The following is a 20,473-nucleotide window of genomic DNA, read 5'->3' as shown; positions in this document are numbered from 1 at the left end:
TATATATATATATATATATATATATATATATATATACTGTTTTAATGCTCAGCACACAGTAGAAATCCTCACAAATCACTGAAAGCATAAGAAGCTCCCAGGCTGCATTGCAAACACCCAGTCTAAAAAGACTGAAAAGCTAACTTGTAGCTGCATAGCAATAAACTGACACCGTGCCTTTAAGGCACACCTGACCCCCAACTTCCAATCACGCCTCAGGGGTGACAGTTAGGTCAGTTGTTCTTTCTGGCTCCTTCAGGAAGGATCCTGGCAACACAGCTCCACTTTTTTCTGACTCTTGCCAGAAAATATTTTCACTTTTCACAACTTTTATTCCTTACCTAGACATTTTTCATCAGTTGAAGTAAGAGGCTGTCCTTTTTGACAGGTTTGGGCATTTTTTAATATCTTAAAATGCCATCTCTTTTTGACCCTTGCCCTTCTTGTGGCAAAAAGAAGGCCAAGACTGATTCTCATAGGGTCTGTATCCTTTGTCTACCAGAGGACCATGATCCTACGACCTGCCCTCACTGCCAGAACCTGTGCAGAAGAACTTTGAAGGACAGGGTAAGAATTTGCCTGTATGGCCTGGCAGGTAAACCATCTAGAGGAAGATCTCCGGTGAAGAAGGGCTCTAAGAGGTCTAGAACGCCTTCTAGAAGCAAGTCCTCGTGTCCTTCTGCTTCAGCGTCGGGCTCGGCGCTGAAAAAAGATCTTCAGGTGGGTCATATTTCCAAGAAAAGACCTTCGACAGCGGGCTCGCCATCGAGAAAAGGTACGTCGTCGAAGACTCGTCCGCCGTCGTCAACCCGGGGACGACCGGCGTCGAGAGACAAGACCCCTCCGTCGTCGTCAACCCGGCGACGATCGGCGTCGAGGAGCAGAGACCCTCCGCCGTCGTCAACCCGGCGACGATCGGCATCGAGGAGCAGAGATCCTCCGCCGACGTCTACTCTGGGGCGATCGGCGTTGAGGAGTGTCACCCCTCGGTCGTCGAGGGCAGGCTCACTTCCGTCGTCACAGTTCCACCAGCGATCGACGTCGAGAGCGAAGACTCCTCCGCCGTCGTCAACCAGGCGACGATCGGCGTCGAGGATGAGGCCTCCGTTGTCGTCTCGACGGCATTCGGCTTCGAGGGCGAGAAATACCCCTCAGCCGTCGTCACGCAGACCGTCGACGTTGAGATTGGACGCAGCCCCGCCGTCGTCTAGACGGCGTTCGGCGTCGAGTGAGAGAGTCCCTCCGTCGTCGGCTTCACATCGCCGTTCGACATTGAGGCATCATTCTTCTCGGCACAGGTCGCCGTCGATACGGCGTTCGACGTCGAGCACACGAGAGGCCCGACCAGCAGGAAGGCTGGAGCCCAGATCGACGTCAAGAGCACACTCGACGACGAAACAGGCCTCGGTGAGGTCTGAGGATGGATCGGTGGTCCTAGTGACAGTCAGCTTCGCGCCATTCGTCCTCTCATTCATCCAGGGCTTCTCCAAGGTCAGCTTCACAGAGGGAAGTGACTAGCCATGTCCGCAGGTCTCCTTCAAGACAACGCAAGACCACTTCTGCGGTTCCACTGTCGCCCAGATGGAAGTTGCCCCTACCTCACTGGCAGGACTCAGGGGCTACAAGGAGGATGCAAGAGTATGCCAGTCTGGCGCATAGATCCCCGCTTCAAAGATTGGTGGACGAAGTGGGCAGAGTGAGCCCTCCCAGGCAAGCATGCGAGAAGTCACCTGAGAGACAGCGCCATAGATCGCGCTCCCCCAGGCGAGAAGATCGTGCAGTCAGATCAAGGGCCCGTGATCATCGACGAGGTAGAAGAACACCATCTACTTCCTCGACCCAATCCTCAAAGAGAGATTACTCCCCCACACTATCGGACAGCCCAGTGTCCAGGGTCTCTCCCATAGACGATATCAACACTTACCATGAGGTTCTGCAGAGGGGGGCTCAGAAGCTCAACATTGAGATGTCAGTCCCGCAAGTCACGACGACAGTAATTTTCGAGACTGCATCAGAAGACCGCATCTCGACCGCTGCTTCCATTGGTTCCTGGAACCTGTCATGGACACCTTCTTAACACCAGCAACCATCAAGGCGGTGCCGGCTCGCATCCTTAAGAAATATAAGCCGGCTACCTCTGATCCGGTCTTTGTTAAGATGGACCCTCCTGCAGACTCGGTAATAGTAGCGGCGGCAAGGAAGACTAACGCTGTATCGTCATCCTCTTCTGTCCCACCAGATAGAGAGCAGAGCTCAGGACTCGTGGGGTCGCAAAGCCTGCACGTCGGCGGCTGCATCCCTTAAGGTCTCCAGCGCGGCTGCACAGCTCGGCCGTTATGACAGAGCTCTCTGGGACTCTTTGGAGCGGTTCAAATCCAAGCTCCCAAAGGAGGACCAGAAGGATTTCGAGGAGATAGACACTGAGGGATCCTTGGTGGCTAATCAGAGGATTAGCACGGCGGCGGATGGAGCGGTGCGATCAGCGCATTCTTTCGCGCATGGAGTATGCGCCAGGAGATCGTCCTGGTTGAGACTAACCGGGCTAAAACCTGATGTGCAGCAGAGAATCTTGAACCTTCCATTCTCTGGCTCTTCGCTCTTCGGCACGCATGCGGACGAAGAGATGGGTCGCATGAAGACGGAGTTGGACACCCTCAAGGCGGTTGGGTTTGAGAAGAAGAAAGAGTTCAGACGCTGCTACAGACCCAACCAGCGCAAGGGGCCTCAGCAGAGGGTTCAAACCCCTCAGTGGTCCCAGAATAATGCCCAGGGAAAGTCACAATATCGGGGAGGAAAGTCCAGCAGAGGTAGAGGGGGCCACCAACAGCAGTCCTCTACCACGGCGAGAGGAGGGAAGTCATGAGCAGTGGCTTCCTCCGCCGCCGTTGCCCACTCCAGTGGGAGGAAGTGCTTCACAACATCTGGCAGAGTGGGACGGCATCACAAAAGATTGCTGGGTGCTGAATATACTGCGCAATGGATATGTGCTTCGTTTCCGTGCTCTTCCAAAGGACATACCACCAAAAAAGTCCCGTCCTCACCAGTTACAGCTGCTTCGAAAGGAGGTGAGGGCCCTTCTTCAAAAGCAGGCTATCGAAAAGGTTCCGCCTTCTCAATTTGGAAAAGGGAGTGTACTCCCGGTACTTTCTGGTCCCCAAAAAAGATCAGGAGCACAAATTTCGGCCGATCCTGGACCTTCGTCTTCTGAACAATGTCATAGTCAAAGAGAAGTTTCGCATGTTGGCACTTCATCAAAATATGTCCACATCTACAAGTAGGGGATTGGATGTGTTCGGTGGACCTCCAAGATGCGTACTTCCACATTTCCATTGCAAAGCGTCATCGCAAGTACCTGCGGTTTGTGGTCGGCCACAAGCATTACCAATACAAGGTCCTGCCCTTTGGACTCAAGTCGGCTCCGCGAGTCTTCACCAAATGCATGGCAGTGGTGGCGGCCTGTCTTCACAGAAAAGGTCTCTTCGTCTACCAATACTTAGAAGACTGGCTGCTGAAAGGTCCATCCCAGCAGCAGGTGAGGCAAGACTTCCAGATCTGTCTGCAACAGTTGCACGATCTCGGCCTTCATGTCAACATGGAGAAGTCAGTGCAGCAGCCCACCCAAACCATCCACTACCTTGGCTCCGTTCTGGACACAAGCGCGGGAAGAGCGTATCCTTCGGAGGAGAGACTGTCCTCAATGAAACGGAAGTGCAGACTCCTGCTCCAGGTGCAGAACCCGTCAGTCCGACAGGTGGCATCCCTGCTGGGATCCATGGCGTCCTGCATCTTTCTTATCCCCAACGCACGGCTGAGGATAAGGCCTTTGCAACAAACTCTGGAGGACCAGTGGGATCAGTCAACAGGTCGCTGGGAAGATCAGATATGTCTCTCCCAGGCGGTGAGATCCTCCCTCACGTGGTGGACTCAGCAGCGGAATCTGATGGTGGGAGTCCCTTTTCACCAGCCACTTCCAGTGCAATCGGTGGCGACAGACGCGTCTCTGCAAGTCTGGGGGGCACACATGAGGTGCCTTCAGATACAAGGGCGGTGGTCGGCGAAGGAACAGACCTACCACATCAATATGCTGGAGCTCCGAGCAGTCCACCTTGCTTTGAAAGCTTTCCTACCGGCAATCGAGTCTGATTCGGTCCTGGTCTAGACCGACAACACGACGACCATGTTCTACCTAAACAAACAGGATGGAACTCGGTCGCGTCCTCTTTCCCTGGAGTCTCAGGCGATCTGGCACTGGCTTCTCGCCCGGAACCTCTCGGTAGTGGCAGTGCACCTTCCAGGAGAGCTCAATATCAAGGCAGACTCACTCAGCAGGCACTTCGAAGATCAGCCAGACTGGGTGCTGCACGACGAGGTGGTGGCGGACCTTTTCCATCGTTGGGGTCGTCTGGAGATAGATCTCTTCGTAGACGACGAAAACACAAAATGCCACGCCTTCGCTTCTAGATTCCACCGTCCAGGGACAAGGGGAATGCGCTTTTGATGGACTGGTCAGGGACATATGCCTACGCCTTTCCTCCTCTGCCCCTGATCCCCAAGGTGGTGTCCAAGCTTCTCAGATCCAGCATGACGATGATTCGGATTGCTCCAGACTGGCCACGGCAGTGGTGGTACCCGGACCTTCTTCATCTGTCGGTACTTCCACACAGGAGACTACCTTGCAGGCCGGGCGGGAGGATTTTTCATCCCAACCTTCCCTCACTGAACTTGGCAGCATGGCTCCTGAGGTCCTGCAATACGGACATTTGAATCTGCCTCCTGATTGTATGCATATTTTGAAAGAAGCGAAAAGACCCTCCACGAGAGCGCCGTATGCGTTCAAGTGGAAGAGGTTTTTTCTTCGGTGTAGAGAACTTCACCTTGATCCTACAAAGGGGCGGGAGGATGTCATTCTCCCTTACCGTCTGTACTTAGCAAGATCAGGTTTAAAGTATGCTTCTATCAGGGTCCATTTGTCTGCCATTACAGCGTACAGGAGATCTCCTAGTCAGCCCTCCTTTTTCCAAATGCAGGTGGTCAAGGACTTCTTACAGGGGTTGAAGAAGGTGTATCCCCCTGTTCGAAACCCTTCTCCTCCGTGGGAGTTGAACCTGGTGTTATCCAAATTGATGGGCCCTCCCTTTGAGCCAATCCGTAGAGCTTCCTTGCAGCATTTGTCTTGGAAGACCGCTTTTATGGTAGCCATTACATCGGCACGCAGATTAAGCGAGATCCAGGCTCTCTGTACCAAGGAGCCTTACACTGTTTTTCACCATAACAGTGGTCTTAAGGGCGCATCCAACTTTTCTCCCTAAGGTAGTGTCTGATTTTCATATTAATCAGTCCATTTCCCTTCCTTCTTTTTTTCCGAATCCAACGACCCCGGCTGAGCGGTCGCTTCATTCCTTGGACCTCAAGAGGGTACTTAAGTTCTACTTAGAAAGTACTAAGGGCATCAGGGAGACGGATCAGTTATTTGTCAATTATGGCGCCATGAGAACAAGCTTCCCAGCCGCTAAGAGATCCATCTCTAGATGGATTGTGTCCTGCATTACCTTAGCTTACCAACTGGCGAAAAGGCCCTTACCGGTGCCTCCTAAGGCGCATTCCACTAGAGGGAAAGCGGCCACTGTTGCCTTCTTGCATGACGTCCCAATGTCAGAGATCTGCAAGGCGGCAACCTGGAAATCGGTTCATACCTTTACGAGGCACTACTGCCTCGAGTCTGATTCCAGGGCTGATGCTCAAGTGGGCCAAGCCTCCTTGAGGAATCTATTTGGGTAGCTTAGTTTTTTCTTTCTAAGCCTACTGATCATGTTTGTTTTTTTCCCCTTTGCCCGCAGGGAGATGAGGTGAGGCCCGCTATTCTATTCTAATGCTTATGACTATTGTTGAGGATTCCCTGGAAGAGAAGGATTAGTTACTTACCTGTAATCCTAGTTCTCTTCCAGGGGTATCCTCATCAAAGTCTTAAGCAACACTCCCGCCTCCCCGGGCAAAGGATGGTTATCTTTTGAAGATGTTAACTCTTTGTGCCATGGCTTTTTCAGTCTCCGCAAAGAACAACTGACCTAACTGTCACCCCTGAGGCATGATGGGAAGTTGGGGGTCAGGTGTGCCTTAAAGGCAAGTGTCAGTTTATTGCTATGCAGCTACAAGTTAGCTTTTCAGTCTTTTTAGACTGGGTGTTTGCAATGCAGCCTGGGAGCTTCCTATGCTTTCAGTGATTTGTGAGGATTTCTACTGTGTGCTGAGCATTAAAACAGTTTCTAAAACAAGTTTTGCTATTGTTTTCTCCTGTTTCTAATGCATGTATTTCATGTATGGTAGAGAATCCTTATGGCATGATTCAGCTCTGGTGTTTAGTAGGCTTCAATTGCTTGTTTTTATATATATATATATATATATATATATATATATCACATATAATATAGTGTTTCCGGGATCCCGCGCATGGGCGGGAATATTCTAATGCTTATGACTTTGATGAGGATACCCCTGGAGGAGAAATAGGATTATAGGTAAGTAACTAATCAGTCCTACACATCTGTTAAATGTGATTCGGGGAATCAATCCACGTGTTCACAAAGCACTACTGCTTCAATAGTCCAGTTCAAAGGAAGGGGCACTTTGCCCGTTTGGTCCTGCAGGACTTTTGATCTGAGCCATCCCACAGACCCACCACCTTGAGAGGTACAGATTTGGTACCTATTCCCAAGGTGAGGAATCTGCGGTTAGAATTATCTATCAGAAGTTTGTTACCTTTGGTAACGCGCTTTCTGTTGCAACTCTATCTAACCGCATATTCCCCACGACCCTTTCACTTCCACGTTCTATGTAAGGGACTAATTTAGTTACCTGTTAAAAGTTTCCAATTTAGAGATCTGCCATTGTCACTTCTTATCCCATGTTGAGATCGTTGCTTGACAGCGCTGACTAAGTCAAGAAAGAAACTTAACGTCAGTGCATGGGCTGGCACTTAGATGTGGCTCTGGCATCACTTCCGGGATGGGACGAGTTGTTGCGGAGCCAAAAAACGCACCCGCTGGAGTGCAGGAGCAATGCTGAGATCTCCAGAACCAGTATCGCAACAGGGGATATGATCAAGGAGAGGAACCTGCAGTTTCATAGAGTATTGACCAGAAACCGTGTTTCCAAGGTAGTAACTCGTTCATCTTGTTTATGCTGCTACTCCAAGATTACGGGAATGAACTTTTTGAGGATTTTTTTTTATCTGTACTTTTATGGCTGCAATTGGCTGAATAAAGTTTTTAGCGACTCACTTTGGTGAAAGTATATCTGCAGCGAGTCCTACTTTTGCATTCTCATTCTGAGTGCCACAGTAAGATTCAAATTGGGTGAAAATTGTGCTTCAACCTGGGCTTTTTCCCTCATCTTTCCCTCCAGTGAGGGAATTGTGCAGCCTAAACTGTGTGATCAGGGTTTCTAATGTGCAGTAAAACAAGTAATTGAGTCAATTTTCTCACGTTATTGCCAGTGACTAAATTGGGTGCAAAAAAGTATTTTTAAAGAGGGTTTGTTTTACAATAATATAGTAATAATTATTGTTTGTCTTTGTTTAGTATTATATTCCTCTAAATTTTATCACAAATGTATAACTTTGAGAACAAATATCCAGCTCCTAGTAAGTAGTTAGCTAGATGGGTCCTTGTTAATATCAAACAATTTTTCCAAAACTGGATTCAGCTTTAAAAAAACATTTCTTTTCAAGTATTAATCCTATTGGATTAGGACCAAGCCTACTCTTCCTTGAATGCACTATATTAACAAATGACTGGAAGCATGTTTTGACAATGTCGTGTAGTTTCCACTAACCAGTACGAACTGCACATTTGCGGACAACATAAACTCAGGATGGAGCCAGATTGATTACATGCACCCCCGCAGGAAATGTTATCCCTTGCACCAGCTAGCTCACATTGCCACTGTTAGCCCTCTAAGCTTAGGCAGGGAGCGAACAGTTCTGGCAAGTACTTGAACATGACAACCCTGTTCCCTCCAGAACCGTGGTGACAGACCTAGAACTTTTTGCTCAGTCGCTTGTGCTCTTTCGCGCTCAGAGAAATATACAAAGAATACGCGAAGGGACATTTTTCAATAGTTCTGGAACTGTTGTGATTCTTGCATAGAATGAAGAATTTCACCATCCTGTTGAAACAGCTCATATATACATACATATGCAGTATTAAAACCGTGTAGAGTACTCCTACGATGCAAACCCTAGCCTACATGTCTAGGGTGTGAATGTTCGATCTGCTCGTGAACCCTCTTCTGGAGCATCTAACCCCTTCCCCTGGTGGGCAAGAATGAAGGACCCCGTCTTGGTCATGAACTGGACACCCCTCACGGAGTTGTCAGTCCGTTGTTAGGTGAAACTTCAGTATGCAGGGAGTGTGTGTGTCTCTCTCCTCGGCCCGTGATTGTGATCAGGCTGCCTATTGTTTGTATTCCACAGATTACTGCGTTACCATATGGACGTAATAACAAATACATTTGTATCACACACATGAAAGCCTTGCACAAAATGCAAAGGCAGTGTGATAGTGTTCTTTTGAAGTTCTTTAGTGTCAGCAAGGTCCTTGTTTCTGAGAAACTAAACCAAGTGTCGCAAATGTATGTCAAAAGTCGATATAACACCAAATATAATCTTCTGGCAACTCTAACAGTAAGTCTAGCAGCACCTCCGCCAACTTGAAGGGGACCCTCAGTTTTTCTTACCATGTAAACAGCTATGAAGTTGCCACAGCCCATCATAGGCTTTAATGACCTAAACCAGTAAGATGTCAAGGAATGATTGGAGTCAACGGCACACATGAATGCTGTATTCGAACATCATATCCAATTCTCATTTAACCAAATCCCATTTATCATACATTTTCAGCAATGCAAGCTCCTTTCAGGTCTTTACCTCCTATATCCTCTAGGATTTCCTCATATTTTTTTTATTGGCAGCAGTAAAAATGACTTCAATTAATTTCTTTCATAGTATCTCACACTTAATGTAATTATATATTGCATGCCTCAGTCGTAAAAAATGTAGGGTTCTTTTGTGACATTGAATGCTGATTTTCACACATTGCTTAGTCTATGCATCAGGGTATCAAAGAAAATATACAAACTTAAACCTATTTTTTACATTTCAAACAATGGCTGTAATGTTTTCCAGATCGTGCATGCTAACTTGCGTTCAATGCCCATTTACATTTGTTTACCCACTGAAAATGAACATTGAGAGCCTTACTTAAGTGTCATATTGTACATTTTGAATTTCTAAATACTTTTTGCCCTATTTGTATTTCCTTTACTTTTAGCCATGACTGCTTCCACCCAGCCCTCGATTACAGAATGCGTGACACACAACTTAGCTCCCTGCGATCCGTCCGCTTCTCCCCAGAAGGGCTTTATCTGGCTACTGTGGCAGATGACCGGTAAGCGGAGCATTGTGGCTCAACCACCTGTTGCACAGTCAGTATTGTTTAGTTGTGTCTGATTAAATTCAGGAAAAAAATACTTGCACAAGGTCTCAATTCATAACCACACACACACACTGGTATCAGATGGGCTGTTAATTTTATTTCTGATTGGTTGCTCAACCTAATTCATGCAGTCTTGCAGCTGATCAGCTGAAAATATTGTTTCAGTTACTTTGAATCCAATGATGTATGGTAACTAAATAGGTCAACATTTCAAGACGTGTTCCCTAAAACTATGTCAAAACTGAAAACGTGAGTGCATTTTGGTAGAGCCTTTTACCATACTGCATGAATTTATATTCTACCACATGCCCCTTGATAAATATTGGATATGCATTTTGATGAGGGCCACGTTGAGGTTGTTCCGTTATAATGAAGTTTGTAGGTATTCAAGTAGTCTATGCATACTAGCACCAGGTGACTTTCATAGTTTCTCCTCATCGCCTTGAAGATTGTTCTATTTATTCTTAACATTTTGGTTTCTGCTAATCCCTCGGTCTTCTGGTTAAAAGGCCCTTTTTTGTAAGTTTGTCCATCTTATTATCTACCTCTACACCCTGGTTATCTAACTTTCCATACCAAAACCCACTTCTCAAAGTAGTAATTGCAGAAGTTTCCATGGAAGTCACTGTGCATATATGAGAATCCTTAAGTGACCCAATCAGTTGCAAAAACTGTCCTTTATGTTTTGCCTGTTGAACAGCATTGCGGTGCATTCCTGTGCTCTGTGCATGTCATCATCGTTAGAAGGGCCCTGAAGAACCGTTTGATGATTATTCAGAGCAAGCGAAGAAATTATATATCGCAAGCCATTAACTTTATCAAAATAGATTCAAAGGTACATATAAGTGATTGGAACCTGGTTGCAGCATGAGTACCTCCTCACCCAGTGAAAAAGTATAATACATATCTAAAGATTTGCCAACTCCCAAATGAAGGTCCTTCACTGGTCAAATACAGCACATGGAGTTGGGTGAAAGACCTAGGTAACACTGCTATCTTTTCCCTGGTATATGGCTTATTTTCATTCAATCAATTTGTCCAGGGAGTTGTATTCCACCACCCTGGAGCTGAAGGTTCTTAGGGAAGCTAATTCTATTGCACCCAAAAAACTGTTGCAACCTCTGCTCTATTCTAGCTTCCTGTCAGGGTGTGGGGATGCCATTCAAATTTCTGATTCCCTCTGGGCACGGTGAGACAGACATGTTGTACCAACACTCAAGCCATGTCCTTGACCAACACATTCTGGGGGACAAAGTCTCTAGTTTCTTGAACACCTGAGGAGTTGATCCAGTTTTCTTCTGCATAATGTATCCAGAAATTTCAACGATGTAAGGTTTACAGTGCTCCTGAGTCTTTTTGCACTCAAGTCTAATTCTAACCCTGCAGAAGATTCTTGAGATGTTGAGTGAAGAGCTGCATAGCACTTGTTTCTCTCTTCTAGATCGCAATTTGTTAAACTACACCTTTCAGAGTACCAACCCTTCTCATATTCTGTGGGTTCCTCTAGGCCCCATGTTTTCCCCTTGCTAATTAATTTTGATGATGGAACTGACTAGTCAGTTGCTGCTAGACAGAAAAACAGTTGCATAAATGTGCAGACTACTTACAACTCCATATTAAAGTAACCAACCCATCCAACATCTCAACTGTGAAATCCTACCTTGAAACTCTGATGAAATGGATGCTCTCTGCTCCCCTGAAACTAAACCCAGTAAAAATCGAATTCTCCTTTTCCTCTCCATGGAAACATCTTCTCTTCCCAAAAATGCCTTCCCTAACTTCCACTTCTAGGCACTACACTTAAGCAGATCTCATCCTCGATCATTTAACTTCAGAATCACACAACTTCTTGATGATACCCCGCTTCCTTCAGCTTACAAAGGCAGTGTCATATTAACTGTTCCTCATAAAAACAATGAAACTGTGTATTCTGGACACAGACTTGGGGTCTGCGGTGCGAGCCCGCGTCATCTCACACTCCTAGTATAGCTATTATGATGGACCTTTCCTAGGTACCTCATGAAACCAAAGTTAAATTCGATTTAGGCTGCTTTGCGCATAACGCAGAGCACCTCGGGTTTTTTAGCTACGTGAAAAAAAACTGTGCGCTTTGTGAGGACAGCTTAACAATAGAGGCATTTTTAGTCTCTTGCCTGAGATCGCGATAACAAAAGATTCTAAGCCCTTAAAGCAGGCATACTCCTGTCAAGCCCCCCAAATTTGGAACAATTACCTGAGTGCCTTAGACTTCACCCTCATTTGTTAGCCTTCTGAAAGAAAATGGAAACGCATCATTTTTCAAGGTGTCTTGTAAGCCAAGTCTCAGATTTGTTCAGACTTGTAGCTTCTTCACTAGCTGCTCTTCTACTGTTGATGCACCTATCCTGTGCCCATCATTACCCTTCTGCATTTGTTCCCTTCTTCTACAAATGCTCTGTACCGCTTTTATCACTTATGAAGCTCTCCACTGCCCTTGCGGTTTGGTTTGTGCTGTATTAATATTTTTTATAAAATAATATAATTGGCAAAAAGAAGCATAAGATAAGTTCTCCAGTATTTGGATATCTTTCATAGATTCACATGCTTGAATCATTCCCCGTCGTCTAAGTGGGAGTCCCACGGCACATTAAAAGCAGTAAGTGATGACTTCAACATTAAAGTTAATTGAGAAAAAACATTCACTTTAAGATCTCATCCTAGTCATTAGGAATGGTCCAAAATCCAGCCGATCAGGTGACAGCACCCTCTAGAACCCTCTCCACAGAGGCTCCAAGCTCTCAGATTTACTACTGCACGTTGTGTGACGGGAGTCTCCCTGAGCTATGCTCAGTACTTTATTTTTTGGCCAACTGAACTTTTTTCTTCTTTAGAACAACATGTCTTCTTCAAAGAGGTCTATATCAGGAATTGTGACTCTTGTGGGGAAACTCAGACTTAACACGGATGATCCCCACAAGAAGTGTACCCACTGCCTTTACCTTGATCATCAGGTGGGAGACTATGTTCTGCAGAACCTTCTCTCAAAAGACTGAGGGATAGAGAGGGATGTCATCTGTGGCTACAGAAGTTGAAAACTAAGGACAATCCTCTGTCGAATGAGGATAGTGATTCTTCCTTCAAAACTAGAAAAGAGGGCAAGTGAGGTGGAGTTGGTCTCCCAAGGCTGTTAAGGTGCTTAATAAACATCACCACTATTTAAAATATGATGATCAGCCCTCCTCGTCTAAAAAGGAGTCTGCGTCTCATAAAGGTCATTCTGTGCCCTCTACTCCTTCTACAGCCTCATCAAAGTCAATGTCCAAATCTCTACCGGAGACGGTTTTGTCACCTCAGAAAGACACTCCGTCGATGAAGCCATCGACTATGCACTCGTCGACATCGACCTTCTCTTCACCTCAATCTAAGGATCTTATTGTCGTTGCCCACTTCTCCGTTGACCATAGTTTCGGTCAAGTGAGACCTTCTACCTCGATGACAGCATCGTCTATACTGTCGACAATGAAAAAAGAACTTTCGTTAAAAGAATCGCCGATGGATCGTTCATCACCGCTGCAGCTGCTGGCAGCTCTAAATTAACAAGAACCTCTCGTCGACGGTTGCCTCATTGACGGTAGCCTTGTCGACGTTAGCCCTGTGGACGGAGCCGAAGCCTATAAACACGAATCTATGTTGACTATCTTCATCGACGTCAAAACTGTCCACGGAGGAATCAACGACGAAAACTTGGTCAATGACATCGTCGTCTTTGTTACTCGCGTTGATGATTTTGCCCTCAACTCAGGATATTTGTTCAGATTTTGCATCAATGAAGAGGCAAATTCCCCAGGACACTGTTTTTGCAGTTACTTCTCAAGAATAGATTTTACCTATACACACCTCTCCTAGTAAGGTATCTCCCTGTCCTCCAGAAGACTTTTGATTATAGAGATGAAGATTCAAATGATGAAGGCATGTTTGGTGTGGCTCAAAGTCCTTCAGACCTTCGAATAAAGTAAAAGGGGGATGATTATGATCACGTTTGCTATCCTCAGGACCCAGCCAGGATAGGCAAAGGGAACAAATCATTCAAATGCCTGTTTCCCTAGTATCAAATATACAGCATATGATTACTACTGCACATTCCCTCCTTCAGAAGCAGCTTCTTCAGTTCCTCATACTCCTATTGCACAATCTTCCTTGATAATAAGATCTCCCCCTCCTTTTTCTCCACCATCTGTAGCACCACAACCACAGATTCAGGAGCATCATACTACTGATGATGAGAGAAAGGAGGGTGAGCTAGATGAGGTATCATTACCTAATGTATGGGACAACTATCAAATACAAACACCATCTCCTTCCACCCCGCCTCCTGTGGGCTCGCCGCCCAAATATATTGGGAGTTTTCATACGCTGATGCAAAGAGCGGCAAAGAGATTTCAGCTTCCCATGGTCACCAAACAAGCTGATTGTTTCCTTTACGATTTTGAGGAAGAGACTAAAAGACAGATTCGCTCAATCCCCATAGTGGATTTTATATGGGAGGAAGGCCTAAAGGTAATGAGAACACTAGCCTCAATTCCTGCAGTCTTGCTAAAGTTGAAGATGAATTATAAGGCAACGGACAACTCGCCTGCCTGATAGGACACCCTAAGCTGGATTCGGTGATTTTTCAGGCTGCTCAACATCGTGCCAGAAATCCTGCTTCACCCCGGTCTGCTCCTCCTTATAGAGAAAGGAAGACGTCTTGACACTATTGGCAAAAAATTCTCCACTATGGCAGCAACTACTGTTAAAGCAGCCAACTCTCTTGCTATTCTGGGCGGATACGACAGCCAAATGTGGTCGGACATTTCGTCATTTATTGAATGTTGCCTGAGGACTCAAAGGCAGAAGCAAGGAGAAGTCTTCAGGAGGGAGAGAGGATCTCGGCTGAAATTACGTATTGTGCTGTAATGTTTTGTCAGCAGGTTTCTGACAATTGGCTTGGGCGGCAGTCCTAAAAGGACGATAGGGTTGGTTAAGAGCTACATCTTTCTGAGAAAGATAATCGATATGTCTTCTAATGGTGAATCCTTATTTGGCCATCACATTAATGAAGCACTGCAAACAATTAAGAAGGATACAGATACTGCAAAGGCTCTCGGCACCCTGCAGTTTAAGAAGCAGCTTTTGTGGAGCCAGAGGACATGGCTCGTGTTCCTTTCGGGAGGTTACAATCTGTACAAACAGTTCCAACCACATTAGGGGCAATGCTGATACACATCAACACAACATCAACGTACAAGCAACCTCCTGCCGCCTCCCATAAGCACGATAGAGGAAAGACAGCCTTCAGAGGAAGAGAAAACACTAAGAAACAATGACAAACGGCCAGTGCTGGCCACAATCCCTCACCAATCCTCGCGGTTTGGTGGAAGGATTTCCTGTTTTCTCCCCAAATGGTCTACAATAACAGACAAGTGGGTTTTTAGATATAGTTTCCAACGGTCACACTTGGGGATTTTCAGAAAATTCTTCCGCCCTCTCATCTAATCGAATTGTTATCGCAGATGAAAGTAATGTTGCTCAAAGGAGCAATCAAAATGGTACCAGGTGAACAGCCAGGAACAGTATTTTATTCAAGATTTTTCCGCAAAAGAAAAAAATCGGGAGAATAGCACCCCATCTTGGACCTTTGTTGCCTCAACAAATTCCTGAAAAAACAAACATGTCTTATGTTCTCTCTTCAAGAGGTGCTTCAATTAGTGAATCAAGAAGATTACATGACTACCTTATACACTAAAGACGCATATTTTCATATCCCCATTCTCCCCAAGCACAGAAAATTCTCACGCTTCAGAGTGGCTGGCATGGACTATCAGTTCTGGGTTCTCCCATTTGATCTTTATTTGGCACCTCAAGTGTTTACTAAGGTCCTAGCACCTGTGGCAGCCCTTCTAAGAAAGGAAGGAATTCAAATCTTCCCTTACCTGAACGATTGTCTCATAAAAGCAAAATCCTTTGCAGTGGTTAGCAGTCATACTCAGAGATGCCTCTCCCTTTTCCAATCCTTAGGGCCTGTCGATCAACGTTTCAGGGTATCAGCTAATTCCCTCGAGGGTCAGAACGTTTCTAGAAGCAACATTGAACACTCACCAGGTGAAGACCTTCGCCTCGCTGGAAAAGAAAGAAAAGATTTGCAAACTGGCAGCTCTACTCCTCTTTAAAAAAAGTCAATTTCAGTACGAAAGTACAAATCGCTACTGGGGATGTTGTCCTCCTGCATTCCCTTCATTCCCAACTGCTGGTTGCGGATGAGGCCCTTGCAAGAAGAGCTAGACAGTCCGTGGTTACAAATCTCAGGATCCTTCAAGGATATTATAAGAATAACACCAAAGATGAAGGAGGCGCTTCAATGGTAGACTCACATCCCGAACATAGCCACAGGCCAGTTGTTCTTAACAGATCCTCCTAAATACATAATTATGACCGATGCCTCCCTCAAAGGTTTGGGAGCACATCTGGAGAGGCTGACAGTCAAAGGCAAATGAAACAGCCAGCATTGGTCCCTACTCATCAATCTATTAGAACTAAAGGCAATCTTCCTAGCCCCGAAGTCCTTTCTTCAAAAAATGGCAGGAGCATCAGTCTTAATTCTTACAGACAGTACAAGTATGCACAATCTAAATAAGCAAGGAGGAACAAGATGTACTATGCTATCCCTGCAAGCTCAACAAATTTGGGATTGGGCAATTCAGCGCCAGATGATATTAACAGCGGAACATGTTCCAGGAGTGGCCAATATCATGGCAGATTCCCTGAGAAGGTCAATATCGGCCAACCACGATTGGAAACTCTACCAACCGACGTTGGCGGCTCATAGTCTTCTATTATGGGGCGAACCAAAGTTAGACATGTTTGCAACCAATCAGAACCGCAAATGCTGATTCTTCGCCAGCTGGCTACCACAACAGGGATCATGCTGGAATGTTGTATATTTGATAAATTGGTCAAAGATTTATGCTTGTGCTTTTCTTCCAATTCCCTTAATTCCGAGGGTGCTCCGGAAGATGGGGGAAGGAACCTTGCCGAATGCTACTCGTAGCACCCAGATGGCCTCACCAGTTCTGGTTCACAGCGCTTCTGCTTCTATCAGAGCACAGACTCATTCTGTTACGTCCATTACCAAACTTGTAACAGCTAATCATGGCCAAGTCTGCCATCCGGACCCAACATCTCTTCGATTGTCAGCTTGGCTCCTGAACACTATGAGTTTGCCTATCTAGACATACCTGCTGATTGTCAGGAGGTCCTTGCGAATGCTAGAGCTCTGTCCACTATCACAACTTAGAAGCTTAAATGGAAGAGATTCTGCCTTTGGTGTGCAAGTTCCGAGGTACATCCTATCCAATCTCCACCTGAAAAGTAGCTATTGTTCTTCCTGCAGCTGGCTAAATCTCGTTTCTCCAATTCGTCCAGATTTCGGCGGCATAATGGGTCACAGTCGGTTTGGTCATCAAGAATTATGAAACAATTTCTAAAAGGATTGTTTATAATGTTTCCATCAATAAGGCATCTACCTCCGCCTTAGCATCTCAACATTTTGTGGACACAACTTATGAAGGGGCCATTTGAGCCCATTCATAGAGCGGACCTCATATATATTACATGGAAAATGTCTCTTCTGGCGCTTACATCAGCTAGACGAGTAAGTGACATACAAGCTTTCACTACTCGTCATCCTTTCCTTCAATTTACAAGGGACTCTGTTATACTTCGTAGCAATCCTACCTTCATCCCTAAGGTCCCATCGGATTTTCATTTAAATGAAGCAGTCATATTGAACAAATTTTTCCCAAATCTGCAAACACCAGTGGAAAGATCTTTACACGCCTTGGATCTAAAGAGGTGCATACAATTCTACTTGCAGAAGACCGCCAGCATACGCAAAACTGAAAAGCTGTTAGTGGTATTTGGGAATATCAGGAAAGGATATCCTGTTACCAAACAAACTATAGCATGTTGGATCTCATCAGCTATACAGTTCTGCCATCAGCAAACAGGCAAACCTCAATCTTCAACAGTGAAAGCTCACTGTACAGGAGCGGTGTTCTTTTCAACAGCCATCTTTGTTGGTATGCCTATACAAAAAAATTGCAGAGCAGCAACCTGGTCCAGCAGGCACACATTTACAAGGCATTACTGTCTGGAAGCCATAAGAAATGCTGCCACAACTGTGGGACAGGTGGTTCTCCGTAATCTTTTTCAATCAGGTGAACCTCACTCCTGCCTATATATTTTGACTATTGCTTTTATTTAATTGATTAATGAATTAAGTTTGTTGTACCATGTATACGTTATGTACACTTGAATATTTAAATACATATATACAGGCAGATGTGTATATATATATATATAATGTGTATATTATCTACTGGCGGTCGCCAGTAGATAGTTATAGTTAGGACCGTGTTTCCATAGGAAATCCACAACATTCTATTTGGAATAACTTTGGCGCCGGTTGACGAATCCTCGCGAATTTTTCAAAACTAATGGGGCGCTACGCTACGCTCCTACCCTGAAAGTCTCGGGGGGGATTCGTCAAGCGGGGGCTGAGAAAAAAGGGGGGTCCCAAAACGCGTTTTCCCCATGCATTTTCCCATAGGACCTTTAGTCCGAGCTACAGCCCGAACGGCTGAACAGAATTACTTGAAATTAGGCAGAGAGGTAGTCCTCAGGTCAGGGATGTGCCTTTTGCAGGTCTGGTGTAAATCTGTTCAGTAGGTCCTGAGAAAATAGCATTTAAATCAATATATATATCTATAGGCGCGCTCCGTGCGCTTACGGTAAGCTTACCGTACGCGTACGGTGCCGTGCGCGAGCTCAATTCTGATTGGTGGTTACATGACTGTAAACATTCGAATCGGTCGAAATCAGAAAGTATCGGCCGCCATTTTCTGTCTCTCGCACTGAAAAACAAAGGTTGATAACATGAAAAGGGGGCAACGAAGAGAGTTGCAGACCCCCTAGCGTTCGTCAGGGGGTTCACGAAGGACCAAAAAGTATGAAAAATAAATGTAATAATTAAAAAAAAAAATCGCGGAATGCGCGTACGGTAAGCTTACCGTACGCGTACGGTAAAAAAAAATAAAAAAATAAAAAAGAATTAACAATCACATTTAATATATAAATCTAAGGACCCCCAAGGGAGAAAAAAACAATTGATATTTTGTAAAAAATGGCGAGGTGTGCACGGTACAAAATGCGCAACGTGGGCGCTCGGTGCGCGCAGCGCACTGAGTGCCCACAGCGCGCGCACGGTGCGCGAAGCGCACTGTGCGCGCAAAAATTAAAAATAAATACATAACTTAGCATTTAAAAAACCGTACAAATTCACTGAAAAAACCATAGGTTTCACACACGTTATAGTTAGGAATTAGCATTTAAAAAACCTTGCAAATTCACTTAAAAAACCATAGGTTTCACACAAGTTATAGTTAGCTGTACATTTTACTCGTAAAAAACCAATGAAATTCCACGTTCTAGTTAGATCAAGTAACTATAACTTGCGCGACCGCAATGCACAATGTGTCATTTCAGATGTCATCATTGATGTCATGAGTGATGTCACTGACCATGTCATAAGTGATGTAATATGTGACGTCATCAGCAGTTTATTGTGGGCGCGCAAGTTATAGTTACCTGATCTAACTATAACGTGGAATTTCATTGGTTTTTTACGAGTGAAATGTACAGCTAACTATAACTTGTGTGAAACCTATGGTTTTTTAAGTGAATTTGCAAGGTTTTTTAAATGCTAATTCCTAACTATAACGTGTGTGAAACCCATGGTTTTTTCAGTGAATATATATATATATATATATATATATATATATATATATATATGTGTGTGTGTGTGATCAAGGCCTTGATGGAGGCTGAAACGCGTAATGGCGGAGGTGCGGGCATTCTGGCAGGACAGAATAAGATCATAACGACCACCTGCCCAAAATGTAAGCGGCAGCAAGGACTCAATCAAAAAAGACGGAACCGGCGCAAACAGCAATACCTACGTCAAAAACAAACAACAAAAAATGGAATCGGAAACAATAAAGGAGGCAAATTCGCAGTCAGTTATTAATTTAACTGACTGCGTGCTGAGTGATGATGATTGGAATTAAGCCTGGGCAAAGCACTACGCTCGCGAAGTTTGCGCTACTTCGCACTACGCGAATTGCACGTAGCACAGTGCAAACACGCGTAGTGCAGCGGTCATTTTTTGCTTCTTCGCAGTCCTCAACGTCAAGTTGGCGACCGCGAGCAAGCAAAATGACATCCCGGCGAGACCTTTTCCTCGTTCGCGATCAGCAACATCAAGTTGGCGATCGCGACCATGGAAAATAAACCTCCCGGCGAGATTCCCAACGCGAGGAGGTCAGGTTTCTCATTGCGAGTGGTCGCGTATGCTCGCGACCGCTCACGATGAGAAACTACCAGTTCGCGTTGAGAAAGCTGCCGCTCGAGTGAAAATCTATTCGAGCAGCAGAAAACTACAGCTCGCACTGTGCAAGATGCCGTTTTCCATGATTGCACAGTGACGGTTGCTTGTCCGCACTGTGCAATCATTGAAAACGACATCTTGCACAGTGCGAACAGGGAACTACGCGTAGCTCGCGAAGTGCACTTTGCGTAGCTACACGAAGCGCTACTTCGCAAACTACGCCCAGGATTCGGAATGTGCTTGCTTTGAGACTGTCCGTTAGCCCTCCCAGTAACTTTGACTACGCCCAAACTAGGATTGACATCTATAAATTTGTACGAAAACTCAACTTGCGCAAATACCACTTGATTCAAGGTACCCACAATAAAGAAAGAGTGGCGAACATACAGCCAGTGCAGGAATCTGAGAAATACTGACAGCTGGGGATGCAGATTTCCTTATTGCTATGTAACAACTTCAAGACGAAAACAATGGAGATATGAGTGTAATGAGCCATGATATGACTCAATCAGGGGGTGGC

General features: G+C 45.4%; 1 protein-coding gene across 3 annotated transcripts in view; it reads left to right on the top strand.

Moving 5' to 3' along the window:
* The window catches only part of WSB2 (WD repeat and SOCS box containing 2), a 401,974-nt gene that overhangs the window by 272,223 nt on the left and 109,278 nt on the right, over positions 1-20,473 (top strand). For all 3 annotated transcript variants that reach the window (XM_085634631.1, XM_085634630.1, XM_085634632.1), the window contains exon 8: positions 9,327-9,443. In XM_085634631.1, coding sequence (XP_085490757.1) covers positions 9,327-9,443 — 117 coding nt within the window. The remainder of the gene's footprint in view (positions 1-9,326; positions 9,444-20,473) is intronic.

This window comes from Triturus cristatus, chromosome 11 (assembly GCF_964204655.1).
Source record: "Triturus cristatus chromosome 11, aTriCri1.1, whole genome shotgun sequence".
Classification (NCBI taxonomy): Eukaryota; Metazoa; Chordata; class Amphibia; order Caudata; family Salamandridae; genus Triturus; species Triturus cristatus.
The sequence above is the reverse complement of the archived record's forward strand: the minus strand, read 5'-3'. Positions and strand labels throughout refer to the sequence as shown.